Here is a 16,397-nt window from a genome sequence, read left to right on the forward strand (position 1 = left end):
CTGGCTTGGCAAGTGCAAGGGCCTGAGTTCAATCCCCGGTTCTGCCAAAAAAAAATAATGATTGAATTTCATTAGACCTAATACAAAGAAAGCTAGAAAAAAAAAATTAAGCTGTTTTCAGATGCAGCTTTATATCATATGAAACACATGAGTTTTTACAAACCGAACATTTCTTTTTCTGCCAATCAAGAGGATATACAAAGTAATTATCCTTTCATACTTACCACTGTACCAAGAAACTGAATGCTCAGATTTCCACCTGCTTCTCGAGAAAGGCACTAAAAAAAAAAAAAAAAGCATCAAATGAATATGCATCCACACAAAAACCAGTGCCTTGCAATCAGAACTGCAAAAGTACATCAATGGATGAATGATATACAAACTATAGCACATTCATACAGTAGAATATTTGGCTATTAAAAAGAATGATGTGCCAATGTATGGTACAACAGAAGTCAGTCCTAAAGGAACATGTATTACATGGTTCCATTTAATAAGAGCTGTCTAGAATAACAATCAATAGAGACAGAGAGTAAACTGTAGTCTTAGGGAGGTGATGGCTCACTACTAACTTGTGGGGGGTTTATTTTGGGGTGTGTGAAAATGTAAAACTGGGGCTGGGGAGATGGCTCAGTGGAATAAGCACTTCCCTGGCAAGTGCAAGGGCCCAAGTTCAATCCCCAGTTCCAAAAAAAAAGAGAGAGAGAGAGAAAGAAAATGTAAAACTGACGTGATTGTTGATGACTGTCTACTCTGGGAACACACTAAAAACCACACAACTGGAACTCTAAATAAATGTTTTTGTTGTGTTTTGTTTTGATACAAGGTCTTACTACACAGTTCAGATTTGTAGTGATCCTCCTATCTCAACCTCCCTTAGAGCTAAGATTACAGGCATGCACCACCATTCCTGGTTCCAGGACCAGCATGGCATGTGGTACTAGGGATCAAACTCGGGACCTTGCACTTGCCAGGCAGGCTCTTATACTGCCAAGCTACCTCTCTAGCCCAAATAAGTGAACGATACATGAATTAGAACTTCTATTTTTATTAAAAGGAATTACATTTGTTTAAAATAGCAAATAGATAGTTTGGTGGTTTAAGCGCCTGCCTGGCAAGCACCTGGGTTCAGTCTCCAGTACAACATGCCATGCCGGCCCCTTGCCATGTCAGTCACCAAAACTGGGCATGGTGGCACACATCTGTAATCCCAGCATGGGAGAGGCTGAGACTAGAGGATCACTACGAGTGATCTGTACCAAATAAATCACCACATAGTGAGACCCTGTACCAAATAAATAAATAAAAGTTTAAAAATAGCAATTAGAAATAACTCAATTCTTTTGTGTCCACAGAATAGTGAAAAAAGAATTCACTTCTTTTTTTTTGTTGTTTTTTGGCAGAACCGGGGATTGAACTCAGGCCCTTGCTCTTGCCAGGGACGCGCTTATTCCACTGAGCCATCTCCCCAGCCCCAGAATTCATTTCTATGTTATGTATTTATCTATAAATCAAATATGTTCCAAACAAATGCAACAATACTACCTATGCATATCTTACTTATTTCACTTAAGGTAAAAATCAATAATGTTGCTAAAAATTAGAGGACTAAATAGCACACTTTTAATAGCACACTAAAATATAATAGTAAATTATATTTTTTTCCAGAGCACTGTAACCTGTAAAACTGCTCCACTTAACTCTAATATGTTCCTCAAATATCTTCCTTTTCTGTGCTAATCAGAAATGCTCTATGGTTTGAAAGACTATACACACAAATGAAGCAGTTTTCAGCCAGCACCTTTGTTTTTTACATTCACAGATGCAATCCTGGAAGGAGATCAGTGGCTTTCACTTAACAGGATCCCATCAACTATTACAAATGTATCCTAATTGTATGCCTTCTCCATTAGTAGAGGCTTACCCATCAACTTTAATCTCCAAGACCACTCAGTGACGGAAGCCAGAGGGACTACAATTCAAGCTGAGCCCTTGGCTCCCTGACTAAAGGAGGTCAGAGCAGTAAGGAAGAAAGCACTTTAATACAAAATGCTCCTACCTATAAACACTGCCAAGTGACCTGACACACCTAAGTGTGGTGGCCTAAGTGCCTTGCTCAAAGCAGTGGGTGTCAGGTATTTTGTGTCAGCAATGAGAGAAAAGCAACTAAGACAATAGCAGAACTACATCTTATTCATTCATAGACCTTAGAATTTGAAAAGTATATAAAACTGAAAAGATGACATTAATTTGATTTTACAGATTAGGGAATGAAAGCTCAAGCATTTAAAAAGTAACTTGCCCACACTGCAGACAGAAAGCAAGAAGCACAACTCAAGTGTCCTAACTGCAGGATGGGATATATCTACATCTTACAAATAACAGCTAGATGGAGAATTCTTTTTTTTTTCTTAATGTATTTGATACAGAGTCTCATTACAAAGCTCAGACTCATAGTGACCCTCTTGTTTTCAGCCTCCCCAGCACTGGGATTACAGGCGTGTGCCACCATGCTCTGTCTTGGTGGCTGACTCAGCACACCTGGGGGCAGGGCCAGCGCTGCAGGTGGTGCTGGAGATCAGCTGGGTTCCTGCGCTTGCCTAATCAGGAACTTAGTCGGCTATCTCACTGGCACAGATGGAGAACTGTTTGAGGATCACTTCTTGTACTTTCTCCTTAGTGCCAATAACATATAAGTCAATGCTGCAGAAATGGAAACATAAAGTCAATCTTCACCAAGAATTTTTTTTGCAGAACCAGGGATTGAACTCTGGCCCTTGCACTTGTCAGGGAAGCATTTATTCCACTAAGCCATCTCCCTGGCCCCAAGAATTCTTTGTTTTAGCATCCCTCAAGCATCAATTCTCTAATGGTAGACATCTTGGCATGGATGAACTAGAGGTGTAGCTGTCAAGTTAAGAGAAAGGAGTGGCTCAAAACTATTTAGAATATGGATAGGTGATTCATAAACATGCTAATTTCTACACTGCTGAATTTTTTTTAAATTTTATTTATTTATTTTTGTGTGTGTGTGTGGCCAGCTCAGCCCACCTGGGGGCAGGGCTGGCTGGCATGTGGTGCTGGGGGATCGAACCACGGACCCTGTGCTTTGCTAAGCTTGTTCTAAGTAGGTGCTTTAGACCACTGAGCCATCTCACCAGCCCACACACTGCTGAATTTTGAGGGTGGTGGGGGAAAACCCAGTTAAAGAATCCCTATTACAGAGGCCCAGGAGATAGCTCAGTGGAAGGTCCTGAGTTTGATCCCTGGCACCGGAAAAAAAAAATTCCTATTACTACCAGAGAAAATTTTTCACAGGAGTGGTTAAATTTTCCTTCTTTAATACCCTGCGTCAGAAAGAGCCACCAGTTACAGTCCATATTTACTAGTATAGCACAGAATTGCCTCTGTAATACAGCAATTGATTGAATTTAGCTGTTGATCATGACAAAACCTGTGATTTAAATGCGTGGTTCCTGGATTCTGGCAAGTGGCAATGGAGGCAGTTTCTGAATCCATGGTGAGCCTCCTCACCATGAAAGAATGAACCAGAAAAGAAAAGCAAAACCCCACACACATTATCTAGACTGTGGTAGTTACTCTAATGAATCCCAAAATACAAATGGACAGGAGCAGCCCTATAACTGCTAGAAGCCCTGTGCAGGAAAAAGCATGTGGCACTGCCTGGGACTAAGAATCCCAAATAACCAATTCATGTGCACTAGACTTGAGTGAGAGCCCAGTTCACCACAGTAATGGAAACTGGGTGGGGTCTGAGACATCTCAGAAGGACACATGGGTTTGTAGTAAAGTCTCAGGAGCAAAGTAGCAACACACAGGTCAATCTGGCACTCAGCAACCCACCATAATTCCATTCCAAGTGCCAGAGTCCCACAGTGGAACTTCAAAAGGATTGGTAAGGAACCCAAACTGAAAAGGTCAGGGGCAGCAGACAGACCGGATCAGCAGTTATGAACCCATGGCACTAGTTATTTTTTTAAGACACAAGATGCTAATCTATGAGTCATTTTTCTAAACTAAAACCTCAGTATTTAGATTTAATTATAATGTTGGTACTCTGATAAATACATAAGTAGATTCTGGCTTGTAATGTATGCATTCCTCTCTAAAAGATTTGCCTTCACTGGACTAGAGTGAAATCAGACACATAAGCTAAATGTCACACAGATTCTTATATGAGAAACACAAAATATACATAAAGAGCAAACTAAAAGATAACAGGAGTCAGGGAGACAGAGCTTTCTCAAATGGGAATTAGATCAAAAGATGCATGGAGAGGGAGGGAATAAAAAGGACAAAGATGTACTGTGCACGTGTGCCAGCTCCACATAAGGAGTGTAATCATGCAGAGCAAACATGTACTAATAAAAACTTTTTAAATAGGGGTGAGAAGAAGAGTCACAGAATTTTATGGTATTTAAGCTATATTTCTTTCTTTCTTTTTTATATTTTAGGCAAGGGTCTACAGGATGTTCAGGGTCTTACTACTACATTGGACTCATAGTGACCCACCTGTTTACAGCCTCACAAGAGCTAGGATTACAGGCGCGCACCACCAACCCCAGTCTCAATTGCCACCTCAGTGCGCCCCGGGGGGCAGGGCCAGCATGGCAGGTGCAAGGATCAAAGCCCTGGCTCCTGCACCTGCTTGCAGGTGCTTTAATCCACTGAGCTATTTGGCCGGCCATTCATAAGCTATATTTCAAGTTATTTAAGTGAAGAGAACTAGAGATCTCAGAAGGCTTTCTTCCTTTACTTTACTTTATTTTTTTAAATATTCTTTATTAATTAATTAATTAATTTATTTATGTGTGTGTGTGTGTGTGTGGCCAGCTCAGCCCACCAGGGGGCGGGGCTGGCTGGCATGTGGTGCTGGGGGATTAGAACCGTGGTCCCTGTGCTTTGCTAAACTTGTTCTAAGTAGGTGCTTTAGACCACTGAGCCATCTCACCAGCCCCTTATTTTACTTTAGAGACAAGGTCTTGTTCCAAACTTCATGTTGGCCTTGAACTCACTATGTATCCCAGGAAGGGTTCAAACTGTAGCAATCTTCTGGTCTTGGCTCCCAAGTGTGGGGATCACAGGCATAGGCGGCCGCACTCAGCAGCCTTTTTTAATTGTTTGTTTGTTTGTTTATTTATTTATCTTTTTTTTTGCAGAACCAGGGATTGAACTCAGCCCCTTGCACTTGCCAGGGAAGCGCTTATTCCACTGAGCCATCTCCCTGGCCCCTAGCATCCTTTTTTTAAAAAAAAAAAATTTTTTTTTTCACAAAAAGAGAGACAGCCAGGAATAACAGTATCCTGAACAATATATCTGTCTCAGTTACTTTTCTCTTACCTGACACCAAAAATTAAAGAAGGAAAAGGATCATTTAGCTCACAGTGTGTGGAAGTTCCAGTTCATACCTGACTGGCTCCAAGACAGAGTGGCATAAGGAAGACGGCAGCAGTTCATGGCAGAAGAAACAGCAAAGAGCAAAGGGAGGAGCAGCGGCCGTGGCAGCTAGCACGCCTCTCTGCCCTCCTTATATTACATTCAGGCCATCCGCCCCAGGGTAGGTGCAGCACTCGCATGCATAATCCCCGCACTGGATCGAGAACTAATCACAAACTAGAAGCCTGGCCCAATGACCGTGAGGCCTTTGGGGGCACAACTAGACACAAACCATAACAGAATTCCTCCACAGTGTTAAACCCAAACTCCTAAATAGTTAATCATAACTAATTTCAAATAAAAATGAATAACAGAAGGGACTTAAAGTTCAACATATCAATACTTGATGAAAAATACCTGTTCCTTATTATGCCTAAGATGTTGGAAATGCAGAGAGATAGTGAGGTTAAGCTTAATAGCCTAAGTCGTTTGATAATAACAATAAGCTTGTCTTCTGGATGGTTAACAACCTACATTTGCAGATCAAAATTAGAGAAAAAGGAGGGCTACAAGGAAAGCCAACATTTTGGCCCTAGCCTTCCAAGGTCAATTAAGACTCAGGACATATGAGAACTTGTACTGTAACGTCATGTACCTCATAGTGTCCCAAATTTTCTGATCAAGAAGATTATGGGGCCAAAGAGGAAAGTGATTGATGATGTAGAGTGTGCCTAAGGAGAGTCACATGGAGAGAAAACACTCTCTCAGGCTTTCACAGAGAGCCCATTGGCCAAGCAATGGCCGTGACTCATCCATATGGCTGACACTGACAAAGGTTCTACAATCTGAGGTACAGGATCTCAGGATGAATCCTGAGGGGATTTCACTGACCTTCTCAGACCAAAAAGCTACAACTCTTGTTGCATAGGTCCTGCTTTACCTTGATTTTAACCATCCAGTAGAAAAGTATGAAGACGAAATATAGGAAGTAAATCCATGCTGTTATGTTGAGCTGTGGGGGACTCAGGTCAATAATTTCTGACATTGCCAGTTAAACAGAAGACCCAATGCTATTACGGGCTACTGCACTCTTTTAGAATATTTTGCTGAGTTTACACACCTATAATATTCAAATAACGGAACTTAGAAAAAAAGGGGTATACAGATGAACGTCCATTTTGTATGTGTGTATTCAAAGTGGTTAGGATAGATATATAGTTACATTCTCTTAATGAATAGAATGATTTGTTCTAATGGTGTTTGTAAATAGGATCTCAAGTCCACAATTAACCACTAAGAAGAATAAAAAAAAAAAAAAAAGAATAACAGAAAAAGGGTCAAGACCTTTACAATAAAAAAGGTAGCATAGAACAATACCCTCACCCCCCATAAAAAGTGCTTCAAGAGAAACAGATAGTCACTTGCAATCTGTAACCTGCCATATTTATTGGTCCCTTTGTTTACAGTGTACTCACTAGCACTCGAAACAAGGGATGACTGCTTTTCTCTAATTCCTTCCTTGAGGTTAAGACTATTTCAGGCTCCCAGTTTTTGTATGTAGTTGTGGAAGACTACTGAGCAGCTCTCCTTGAAAGAAGAGCAATTGTCTCCATTTTGACTGAGCCTGACTCTATTTCCTTATATTGATATGTACAGAGCAGGCTAGGACTTTTCTTTTTTCTTTCAATTGGCCTTAAGCAATGTATATTGGTCTAGCTGAGGTGCTGGTGATAGCTTTTGAAGGTGGCATGCATGTTTCCCTGGTAACCTACACCTGCTGCTCTTTACTGTGAGCCAGGTCAGGTTAAGACAAGATGAAGAACAATGCTCCACACCACCAGCTGGGATCAAGCCTCAAGATAGAGGCTATGACTTCCTGGGGTTTGAAAGGTTACATCACAGCTGAAGCACCAGACCCCCAAAACATTAAATACTATCTCAACAGTATAATGCAGATTACTTTCTCCGCATATACTCTCTGGATATGGTGGAGGTAAATGCAGGCCACCCACCCAGCTCAGCTCACAGTATTCACCTACTTCCCACAATTCTCAGTCATTCCTCCTCAAGCCACTCCTCCTCCACTGAATAAAATCCAGGTGATGCCCTGGGTCAGCCTCTTTGTTCCAGAAAGCCATCTTCATGGCTGGAATTAGGGCCCCTTGGCTCCCCAACAATTATAAATATGTTTTAGTGTCTTTACTTTCACCATGGGTTGCACTGGGAGTGGTAGACTGGAATTAACTTGGTGGGATTACAATAACGTATCTTTGGGATTACAAATATTGACTTCTTGGATCAAGAAGAGAACCTGGAGTAGACTCCTACATGTTTATTTTTTCCTCTTATTTTCTTGTCTGGCCAGCCGACCGGCCGGCTTGTTTGCTTGCTCACTCGCTCGTTCCGTTCCCTTCCTTCCTTCCTCCCTCCCTCCCTTCCTCCCTCCCTTCCTTCCTCCCTTCCTCCCTCCCTCCTTCCCTCCCTCATAGTTTTTGTGGTTTTACTTAAGCACAGACAAGCATGCACATGGCCATCTACTCATTTTCTTCTCTGCACAGTCTGGTGTTGGCATTGGTGACTCAGACAGCTAGCTGGTCGCTCTTCCAATGATGGTACTGTGGTTCATGGAGGTGACACTGTGTGCGCAATCTCTGGGCAGTAAGTCTTGTGATACATCAGCAGCACCAGAAACTCCAGGAAGTCACTAGGCAGCATGTGTTTTGTCTTTTTGCTGCTTCCATAACCCAAGCTGAGCATCAAGATCTGGCCCTTGAACCTTCTCTGCACCCTGTGTTCAATGCCTCTGGGTTTGCACCAGTTCCACTTAATTTTGACATACTGGTCTGACTGGTGTCTGATGAACTTTTTGGCCCTCTTTTTGACAATCTCGGGCTCCACGAGGGGTCTGAGCACTGCCATGGTGATGAGCTGGAGATGGCTGCCACCTCTGCAGGCAGAGAGTGCCGAGGAAAAGAGCTTTTGTCTTAGCCTCCTTTGCTGGCTTTACCTCTTCACTCAATTTTTAACTGCTGGAAGGCCTGACTCCAGTCTATAGTCTTTAACCTCCATCCACATCTTTCATCTCCTTGCTTCCCCTCTGACCCTATGCCTATGCTTAAAAATCAGCTTTACTGAAGCATTACTAATGAAGGCCACTGCATCCCACTTCAAATATAGAGTTCCATGACTTCTGACAGTTGTATGCAACAAATTCACCATCACACAAAACGTGTCCTTCACCTCCGAAAGAATCCTCCTCCTTAGTGATATGACCAAAGAAACTGCTGCCAACACCCACATCTGAAGCTTTTCTCTTTTGCTTTCTTCTAGGAATTATACAGTTTTAAGTCGTTAAACCAGCTGGAGTCATTTACTGTATTGTATAAGGTATAAGGGTCCCATATTATTCTTCTGCATCCAGCAGAACCATGCTTTTGGAAAAAAATCTACATGTTCACAGCTATAGCTTTTTTTTTTTTTTTTTTTTTTTTTTTATTTAGCTTGTCTTCTGCATTCAGGACTCATAGTCAATTGTTAATTTGATGTTAACTCTGACATATCTAATACTTCTATCAACCATACAAAGTCCAAATAGAATTCATTTTGCCTTTTTTTCTTTTTTCTTTTTTTTTTTTTCAGTACCAGAGATCAAACTCAGGACGTTGCACTTGCCAGGCAGGTGCTTATGCTGCTGATTTATATCCCCAGCCCCCTTTTTTGCCTTCTCAAAATTGCTCTGTTCTAGATTCTGATGTCTAAGTAAATAAAACTGTGATTTATTTGATTTCTCAACCTATTTAGCTTCCTTCACATCCAGTATCTTTCACTTAGATCTGCATCTAAAATGTAAGTCTTCCCCCCAGTTTCCCTGTTTTACAGTCTTCATCCAGCTTCTTAGACTCAAACCACGTATGCACTTAGGTGTCCTATCTCCATCTTGTTTTCTGCCCTACCTGCAGTATGTGGAGTGCTCCCCAGGCCACAGCAAACCTTAATGTCTACAACAGAGGTGCCAACTCATTATCCTCATGTTTCTTTTTTCATCTATCTGTAATAGACTCATTCCTGGGCAGAAAAAGTGAGTCTATAATATATAAAATGTGAAGTTCTAAAACCTTCTATTTTTTTTTTAATTTTTATTTATGTGGGGGGGGGCAGCTCAGCCCACCAGGGGGCAGGGCTGGCTGGCATGTGGTGCTGGGGGATTGAACCGCGGTCCCCGTGCTTCACTAAGCTTGTTCTTTGTAGGTGCTTTAGACCACTGAGCCATCTCACCAGCCCCTAAAACCTTCTATTTTTCACAAAATCAAAATTAAATTATATTAGTGAGCAAATGACCATACATAAACATCCCCTAAAAACTTACCTGAACTTCTCATTAAATTTAAAGCAAATCACACAATCAAGTCACAATTAGGCCCATAATCCACAAGAAATGAAATATTCAATGCCTACAACGTGTCATGCCTATGCCAAAACAAGTACGAACTCATCACTGCTAAGCCAATTGCAAAAATCTTAAGAATTGAATATTGGGGCTGGGGAGATGGCTCAGTGGAATAAGCACTTCCCTGGTAAGCACAAGGGCCTGAGTTCAATCCCTGGTTCCACAAAGAAAAAAAAAAAAAAGAATTGAATGTTTTATTTCATGAAACATATTTTATTCTTTTTTGAAACATATTTTACTCTTATTAAAATATTTTCTTCCAAAGCTTTTCTTTTCAGTGGCATTTCAAGGTCAGATAAAAAGTTTCCTTTTTCTCTTATTGTGATAGCCTACTCTAATATTTACAAATGCATTTTTTGTTTTTTAAAGAAAATTTTACAGCAAGATGCTGTTAACAAATCTGTTTCAACATCAATCAGAATCAAATTCATATAAAATTAACAAGGATGCCCACTAAAAAAAAAGCAAAAACATTCACGAAACAATAAATCAAATGTTCCAAAAACATCTTTTTAAGATAATATAATTATAGGCAATTTCCCTTTAAAAGTAATGTCACTAAACATCACAAGGAAGAAATGGTGGTCATTTTCTTTTTTCCCTCTCTGATTTCCAATTTGATAATATTCTTTAAAGGTCATTACTATGGGATTTGTCTTACTGGTCTCCGAGTGCAGCTGCTGATATTTTCCACATTTTCAACACTCAGTATTTATACTATTCAAAATTCTCTTCCTCTAGCAGCCACTAAAACATAATTTTCTAGTTAACAGATAGTGGAGGATAAAAAGTATATGTGTGGGGGAGAAGAGGCTGGAATTGAATAAGATGTTCCCCATTATGTCAAATTTCACCAGCAACTCTGAATCATAAAACATGCTGCTGGAAGTCAAGACAACAGTGAGGCTCCCCAGATAGAGAGCAAAAGCAGGCAGACTTACATCAGAATTAATATCTTAAATTGCAGTTATAAATACATCCCAACTGTTAAATTGTCGTTAAGTTTATTGAAATATAGTGAAAGGAGTTATTTCTGTTCTACTAGTCAGCTTGTTTCTAAGATGTGTAACTGTAATTGATATTTTCAGGAAAGTGAAAAAGAGATGGTTAATAATTACTTTCATTCCAACTCTAGAAAAATATACTACCCTCTACTTATTCTAAGTTATATATTTATATATCCTATACAACCTAAATATATGGTTTCATATTATACTTGATGATTTTAGAATAGTCACATGCATATAGTACAAAATAGCAGCTAATTACTTCTTAAAATTGGGGGGTGCCTTAAAAACATGGAAAACATTGATTTTTAGGGCTAGAAACATACAACTACTTCTAAATCCAGTGTGTGTGTGCATGTGTGTGTGAGTGAATACACTGAAAATGCAAGCTTCATTTATATTTCTAATTTCAAGGACTAGGGGTAGCTCAGTGCTTATGTGAGTGCTTAGCTTAGCCTGTGCGAAGGGCCTAGGTTCAATCTCTAGGACTACCCCCAAAGGCATCAATATCCAGCTATCAGGATTAAAATTACAGTTTGTTTTTAGACATTGAAGGAGTTATTTTAATCTAAAACACTGAAAAAAGCCTATTTTTAATTTTCTCTTTTCACTGGATATGAAACTCAGTAATGTATTTGATTCAACACAGAAAGCTAACATTAAATTTTAAAGATTAGGGCTGGTGAGATGGCTCAGTGGTCTAAAGCACCTACTTGGAGTGAGCTTAGCAAAGCACAGGGACCGCGGTTCAATCCCCCAGCACCACATGCCAGCCAGCCCCGCCCCCTGGTGGGCTGAGCTGGTCACACACACACACACACACACACACACACACACACACACAAATAAATAAATGAAATTTAAAAAAATAAATAAATTTTAAAGATCAAATCTGTGTAGATAAGCATTTGGAAATACAGAGTTTACTCAATCTGCAAATACAATAACATCTCTTCTCACATACCATGTGCACACGCAATATTCTACATTACCTAGGCACACTCAGCATTTTAAGTTATCACGTTATATCATCTATCTAATACTCCAATCAATTTACAGGTAATCCATTTAATCTGGTATTCTGCAGTAAATAGCATGAGATTCATGTGACACTATCTCAAATTTGTCTGCTTTAACACAGAAAATTAGTTCCACTTAGTTGAATATCAATGACCTATTCAACAGAGAATGCAGCAGTGCTGCAATCATCTGTGTACTATTATTTATAATAAATTTATCTTCTCTTAAAAATATTTAAGCAAGAGTATGAGAAAGGAAAAGGAAAAAAAAGTCTTCAAAGTTACACTGTGAACAGCTCCACATCAGACAAATGAGGAAATTGTTAGACCTTAGCAGGAACTCCAGATATTTTCAAAAGCATTTAGCTAGTCTTCAGGCCTGAAGACAACCTGCTGTGAGCAGGTGGATAGAAGAAATCATGCCACACAAAGAAACAAGCCAATAGCAGTTAGTGGGCTCTGCTAGCAAATGTTCCAACAATGTGACTGTGCAAAATGAAAATGTACTCTGTAAAATGCTAACAAGAAACCATATATTAAATCCCAGCAGACAAGTTATGCTGTAAGAAATGGAAAACTATTTGCCTTGCTCAAAGTAAAAGTGAAGAGCCTTTTTCAGCTTTCAAAGTTTAAAAAAAAAAAAAAAAGAAATTACTTCACAGGACTAGAGCATACCATAGTAATAGTAATAACAAAAAATTCTGTTAGTCCTGTCTGCTCCCACTACAAAGATTCTACGGTGCATGAAGGAAATAGAGTGAGTGCTACATAAGTGGAACAAAACAAATCTTTATTTTCTTTCATCACTTTAATTATATACTACCAATAGGAAATTATTCTACTTTTTAAAAATAGCTCTGAAATTAGTTCACTTTTTAAAAATACTTCAAATATTTGTTAAGTTTCTAAATTAAAATTAGTAAAGTTTGTTAATTAGATGATAAATGTATCTTGTTTGACGAATTCAACTGTTTAAAAATAAATTCAAGGACTGGTCAAATAGTTCAGTGGATTAAAGCACCTGCAAGTGGGCGCAGGAGTCTGGGTTTCAGTCCCTGGGGTGTGCTGAGGTAGGAATTGAGACTGGGCATGGTGGTATACATCTGTAATCCCAGCTCTTGGGAGGCTGTAAACAGGTAGATCACTACAAGTCTGATCTAGTAGTGAGATCCTCAACACCCTGCATATCCTTCCCTAAAATACAAAATACAAAAATAAAAATAAATAAATTCATTTATTTGTCTATTATTCCTCAATTCACTAATTACTTGATTCCAATTCATTCTTAAATGATAAATACAAAACTGTGACTGACATATGGGAAAATACTTAAAAAGTCATTATGCTATTTCTACCTAGAATATTCTCTCGTTTACAGAAGCCACTCCCAATCTGAGACCTCTAAACCATAACAGCATCAGCAATCTGTAGCTATTGGAGACTGAAATGTGACTAGTGTGTTGGGGGAATTAAATTTTGTTTTCAGTAAATGACTGCTTCATTTGTTTGTTGCTTGCTTGCTTAGCAACACTAAGGAGTGAATCTAGAGCCTTTCCACTGTAGCCCCAGTCCCCTCCCTCCTTTTCTCAAAAAAATTTTTTGGAGGCAGGGTTTCATTAAATTGCCCACACTGGCTTTAACTTGCGATCCTCCTGCTTCAGCCTCCCAGAGTGCCAGGACTAATGCATGTGCCACTACAATTGGCTTTATTTTAATTAAACATTGAAGCAAGGTAATATATTTTTCTATTAAGCACAACTTCATTGTTTTAGTAGGACTCCATTGCATTAACTGTTCCATTGTTTAAGATACTGCTGTATTGTCAAGTGTGGTGACATTCATCTATAATCCCATCTACTTGGGAGGCTGAGCTGGGGACAGTGTAATCTGAGGCCAGCAGAGGCAATTTAGCAATACTATATTCCAAAATGTAATTAAATAAATTAAGAAAATAAAAAATAAAAAATTTCCAGAGACAGGGATCAAAGCCAGAGCTTTATGCTTGCTAGGCAAATTATCTGTCACTGAGGTATATCCCTAGCCCCAAATAATACAAAATTTTAAAGAGCTGGGGATATAGCTCAGTGGCAGAATGCTTGTCTAGCATGTGAGATAGCCTGGGGTCAGCCCCAGTGCTGTTAAAAAAGGAAGGAGAGAAGAATAGGAAAGAGGGAGGGAGGGAAAAGATAACAAAAGAGAAGGGAAGGGAAAGAAAAGAGGGAGGGAGGCAGGCAGGGAGAAATGAAGGAAAAAAAGCAAAAGAACAGATATTATTGTACTAGACCAGACTTCTGTGTTTTTTCTGGTGTTCCACTATTATTTTCACATTGTTTCATGGTGAAACAACATTTTATATACATTAGTTTAAACAGAATCTATCAGTAAGGCGTTAATTTCATTTGTCTCTTCTTTTTAAAATACAGCACTTTTAGGAAATTGACAATCCCAGATATGTGTCTTATATCTTTTGGAAAAGGTCATTGTATTCCAGTGTTTAAAGCAGGTAATTTCCACACCCCAGTGGGCATACTGAGCCAGCCACCAAGACTGGGTGCGGTGGTGCATGCCTATAATCCCAGCCTTGGGGAGGCTGAAAACAGGAGGATCACTACAAGTACAAGCTGTGTGCTGTGTATTGAGACCCTGTACCAAAGACAGACAGACAGAAGGTAATTTGGAAATATCAATGTATCTTTCCACAAACGAAATATAATGAGTATTAGGGTCTCAGCGCATTAAGACATACTTAGTAAATATCACTACTAACAGACTATCTGGCAAAAAACACAATATGAAAAACAAGTAAATATGAAATAACTACCAGGTTATCTATAGTATTTACAGAAATATTGGCCTAATTATTAGATCAAGGAATAGAAAAAATTAAAGCCATTAACAAGGACCTCTATGTTCCAGAGTTTTCAACGTCTGTGTCCCTTGTTTTCTACTATAAATTATTTCATTTCAAACTGTATGACTTTGACAGCGCCTCCCTGCCGCCCCCCCCCCTGCCCCCGGCCTTTCAGATCATCACTAGCTTTACACTGGGGTTTATCAGCAACAACTAGGAGTTTTTCCAAGCCTATGACTCGCTTTAAATCAGAAAAGGAAAAGCAACATAAACAGAAAGTGGATATAGTAAAGACTGAAGCTGACTTCACTGTGTAAGGAATAATGAGTGACGGCAGGTGAGAGGGAGCAGAAACATGTGCACAATCTCTGAGAAAGCGGAAACAGAACAGCTGGCAGCAGGCCCTCGTCTATAGCTGCGGACAGCCTGTGTGTGCCTCTCTGTAGGTGGTACTGTCAGCCTAAAACAGCTCAGGTGCTGCCTGCAGCAAATGGAGCCAAATGGTGCTGGATAATCAAGGAACATCTGTGGGCAGGTCCTCTGTGCCCTCCTGCTCATCTCTGCTCTCAAAGAAACTATGGAGATTCTGATTCTGAATCTACAGCACTCCACTAACCAACAAGATAAGCACTATGCCAATGTTGGCGGTCCAGACCTAAACACAACTGATAAATCAGTTAAGATGGCTATTTTAGTAACATGGCTTAGTGTGATACAGGTTTAGAAGAAACAAAGTCTGTGTCTTAAAATAAAGACACAGACAAGACAGATTTCTGAGATTACAAAATGTTAGGTAATTACCCATTCATCCATTCACCTATCTACCCAGTGACTGACCCTTTATAAGTGCTAACAACTTAGAGCAAGATAATAGGGACTCAGAGTGAAATCAAAGCAGTTAACTTGTAACAATTAAAGGAAATTAGTAATCTATGAAATTCATTATTCAAATGATAATAGATCAAAAACACAAGTGGTGTTCAAAGAACAGAATGAGTAATACTAAGTTCATGAGGATTACCCCTGAAAAACAGGAAGGTTAAGGGACAGTGAAGGCAATTCCCAAAGGAAAAACACCCTGCTTCCCCAAGTATCTCATCATCTAAAGAAAGTAAGTGCTACTTTTCATGTACTCACAGAGATTCAGCAATAAAATGAAAAATACCCACACATTCCTAAGATTCTTAATAGATCCTTTTCTTGGTGACAGAGGAGGAAGAGAAGCTCGCCCTTTCAAACTGTACTGAGGGTAGTAGAGCAAAGACTCAACTATTTCTATGGCCCAGATGTGGCTTAAGTAGAGGAAAACCAGGCTGGGTCACTGTGAGGAACTCTGTTTAAGAAGAACATCTGGAATGGACATAGTGGTTGTTCAGGAGGCAACTGGAAAAGTCATAGCATGCACAGGGGTCTGCAAAGTGGAGAAGTCCCTCAAATCCACGGAAGTGTCCCAGAAGACAGTCAGCCAACTTTGGGCATCTGCTAGGTCCAAAAAAATGACTAGAGGGGAGGGAAGAGAAAAGAAACAAGTATCCACTTCTCAAGATGATTGTAAAATGCAAATATGTACTAATAAATTTTTTTAAAAATAAGAGTGACAGCAGATGATCTGCCCCAGTCAACTTGTTCTTTCTAATGTGTATCTCGTCTTCCTTTCTTTCTTTCTTTCTTTCTTT

The 16,397-nt window shown here is 39.6% G+C and overlaps 1 protein-coding gene across 2 annotated transcripts in view; it reads right to left on the minus strand.

Annotated features, from left to right (window-relative positions):
- Pcca (propionyl-CoA carboxylase alpha subunit) overlaps positions 1-16,397 on the minus strand; it is a 512,764-nt gene that overhangs the window by 73,946 nt on the left and 422,421 nt on the right. For both annotated transcript variants that reach the window (XM_004631187.2, XM_004631185.2), the window contains exon 21: positions 225-278. In XM_004631187.2, the coding sequence (XP_004631244.1) occupies positions 225-278 (54 nt within the window). The remainder of the gene's footprint in view (positions 1-224; positions 279-16,397) is intronic.

Source organism: Octodon degus, unplaced genomic scaffold (genome assembly GCF_000260255.1).
Source record: "Octodon degus isolate 3935 unplaced genomic scaffold, OctDeg1.0 scaffold00039, whole genome shotgun sequence".
Lineage (NCBI taxonomy): Eukaryota > Metazoa > Chordata > Mammalia > Rodentia > Octodontidae > Octodon > Octodon degus.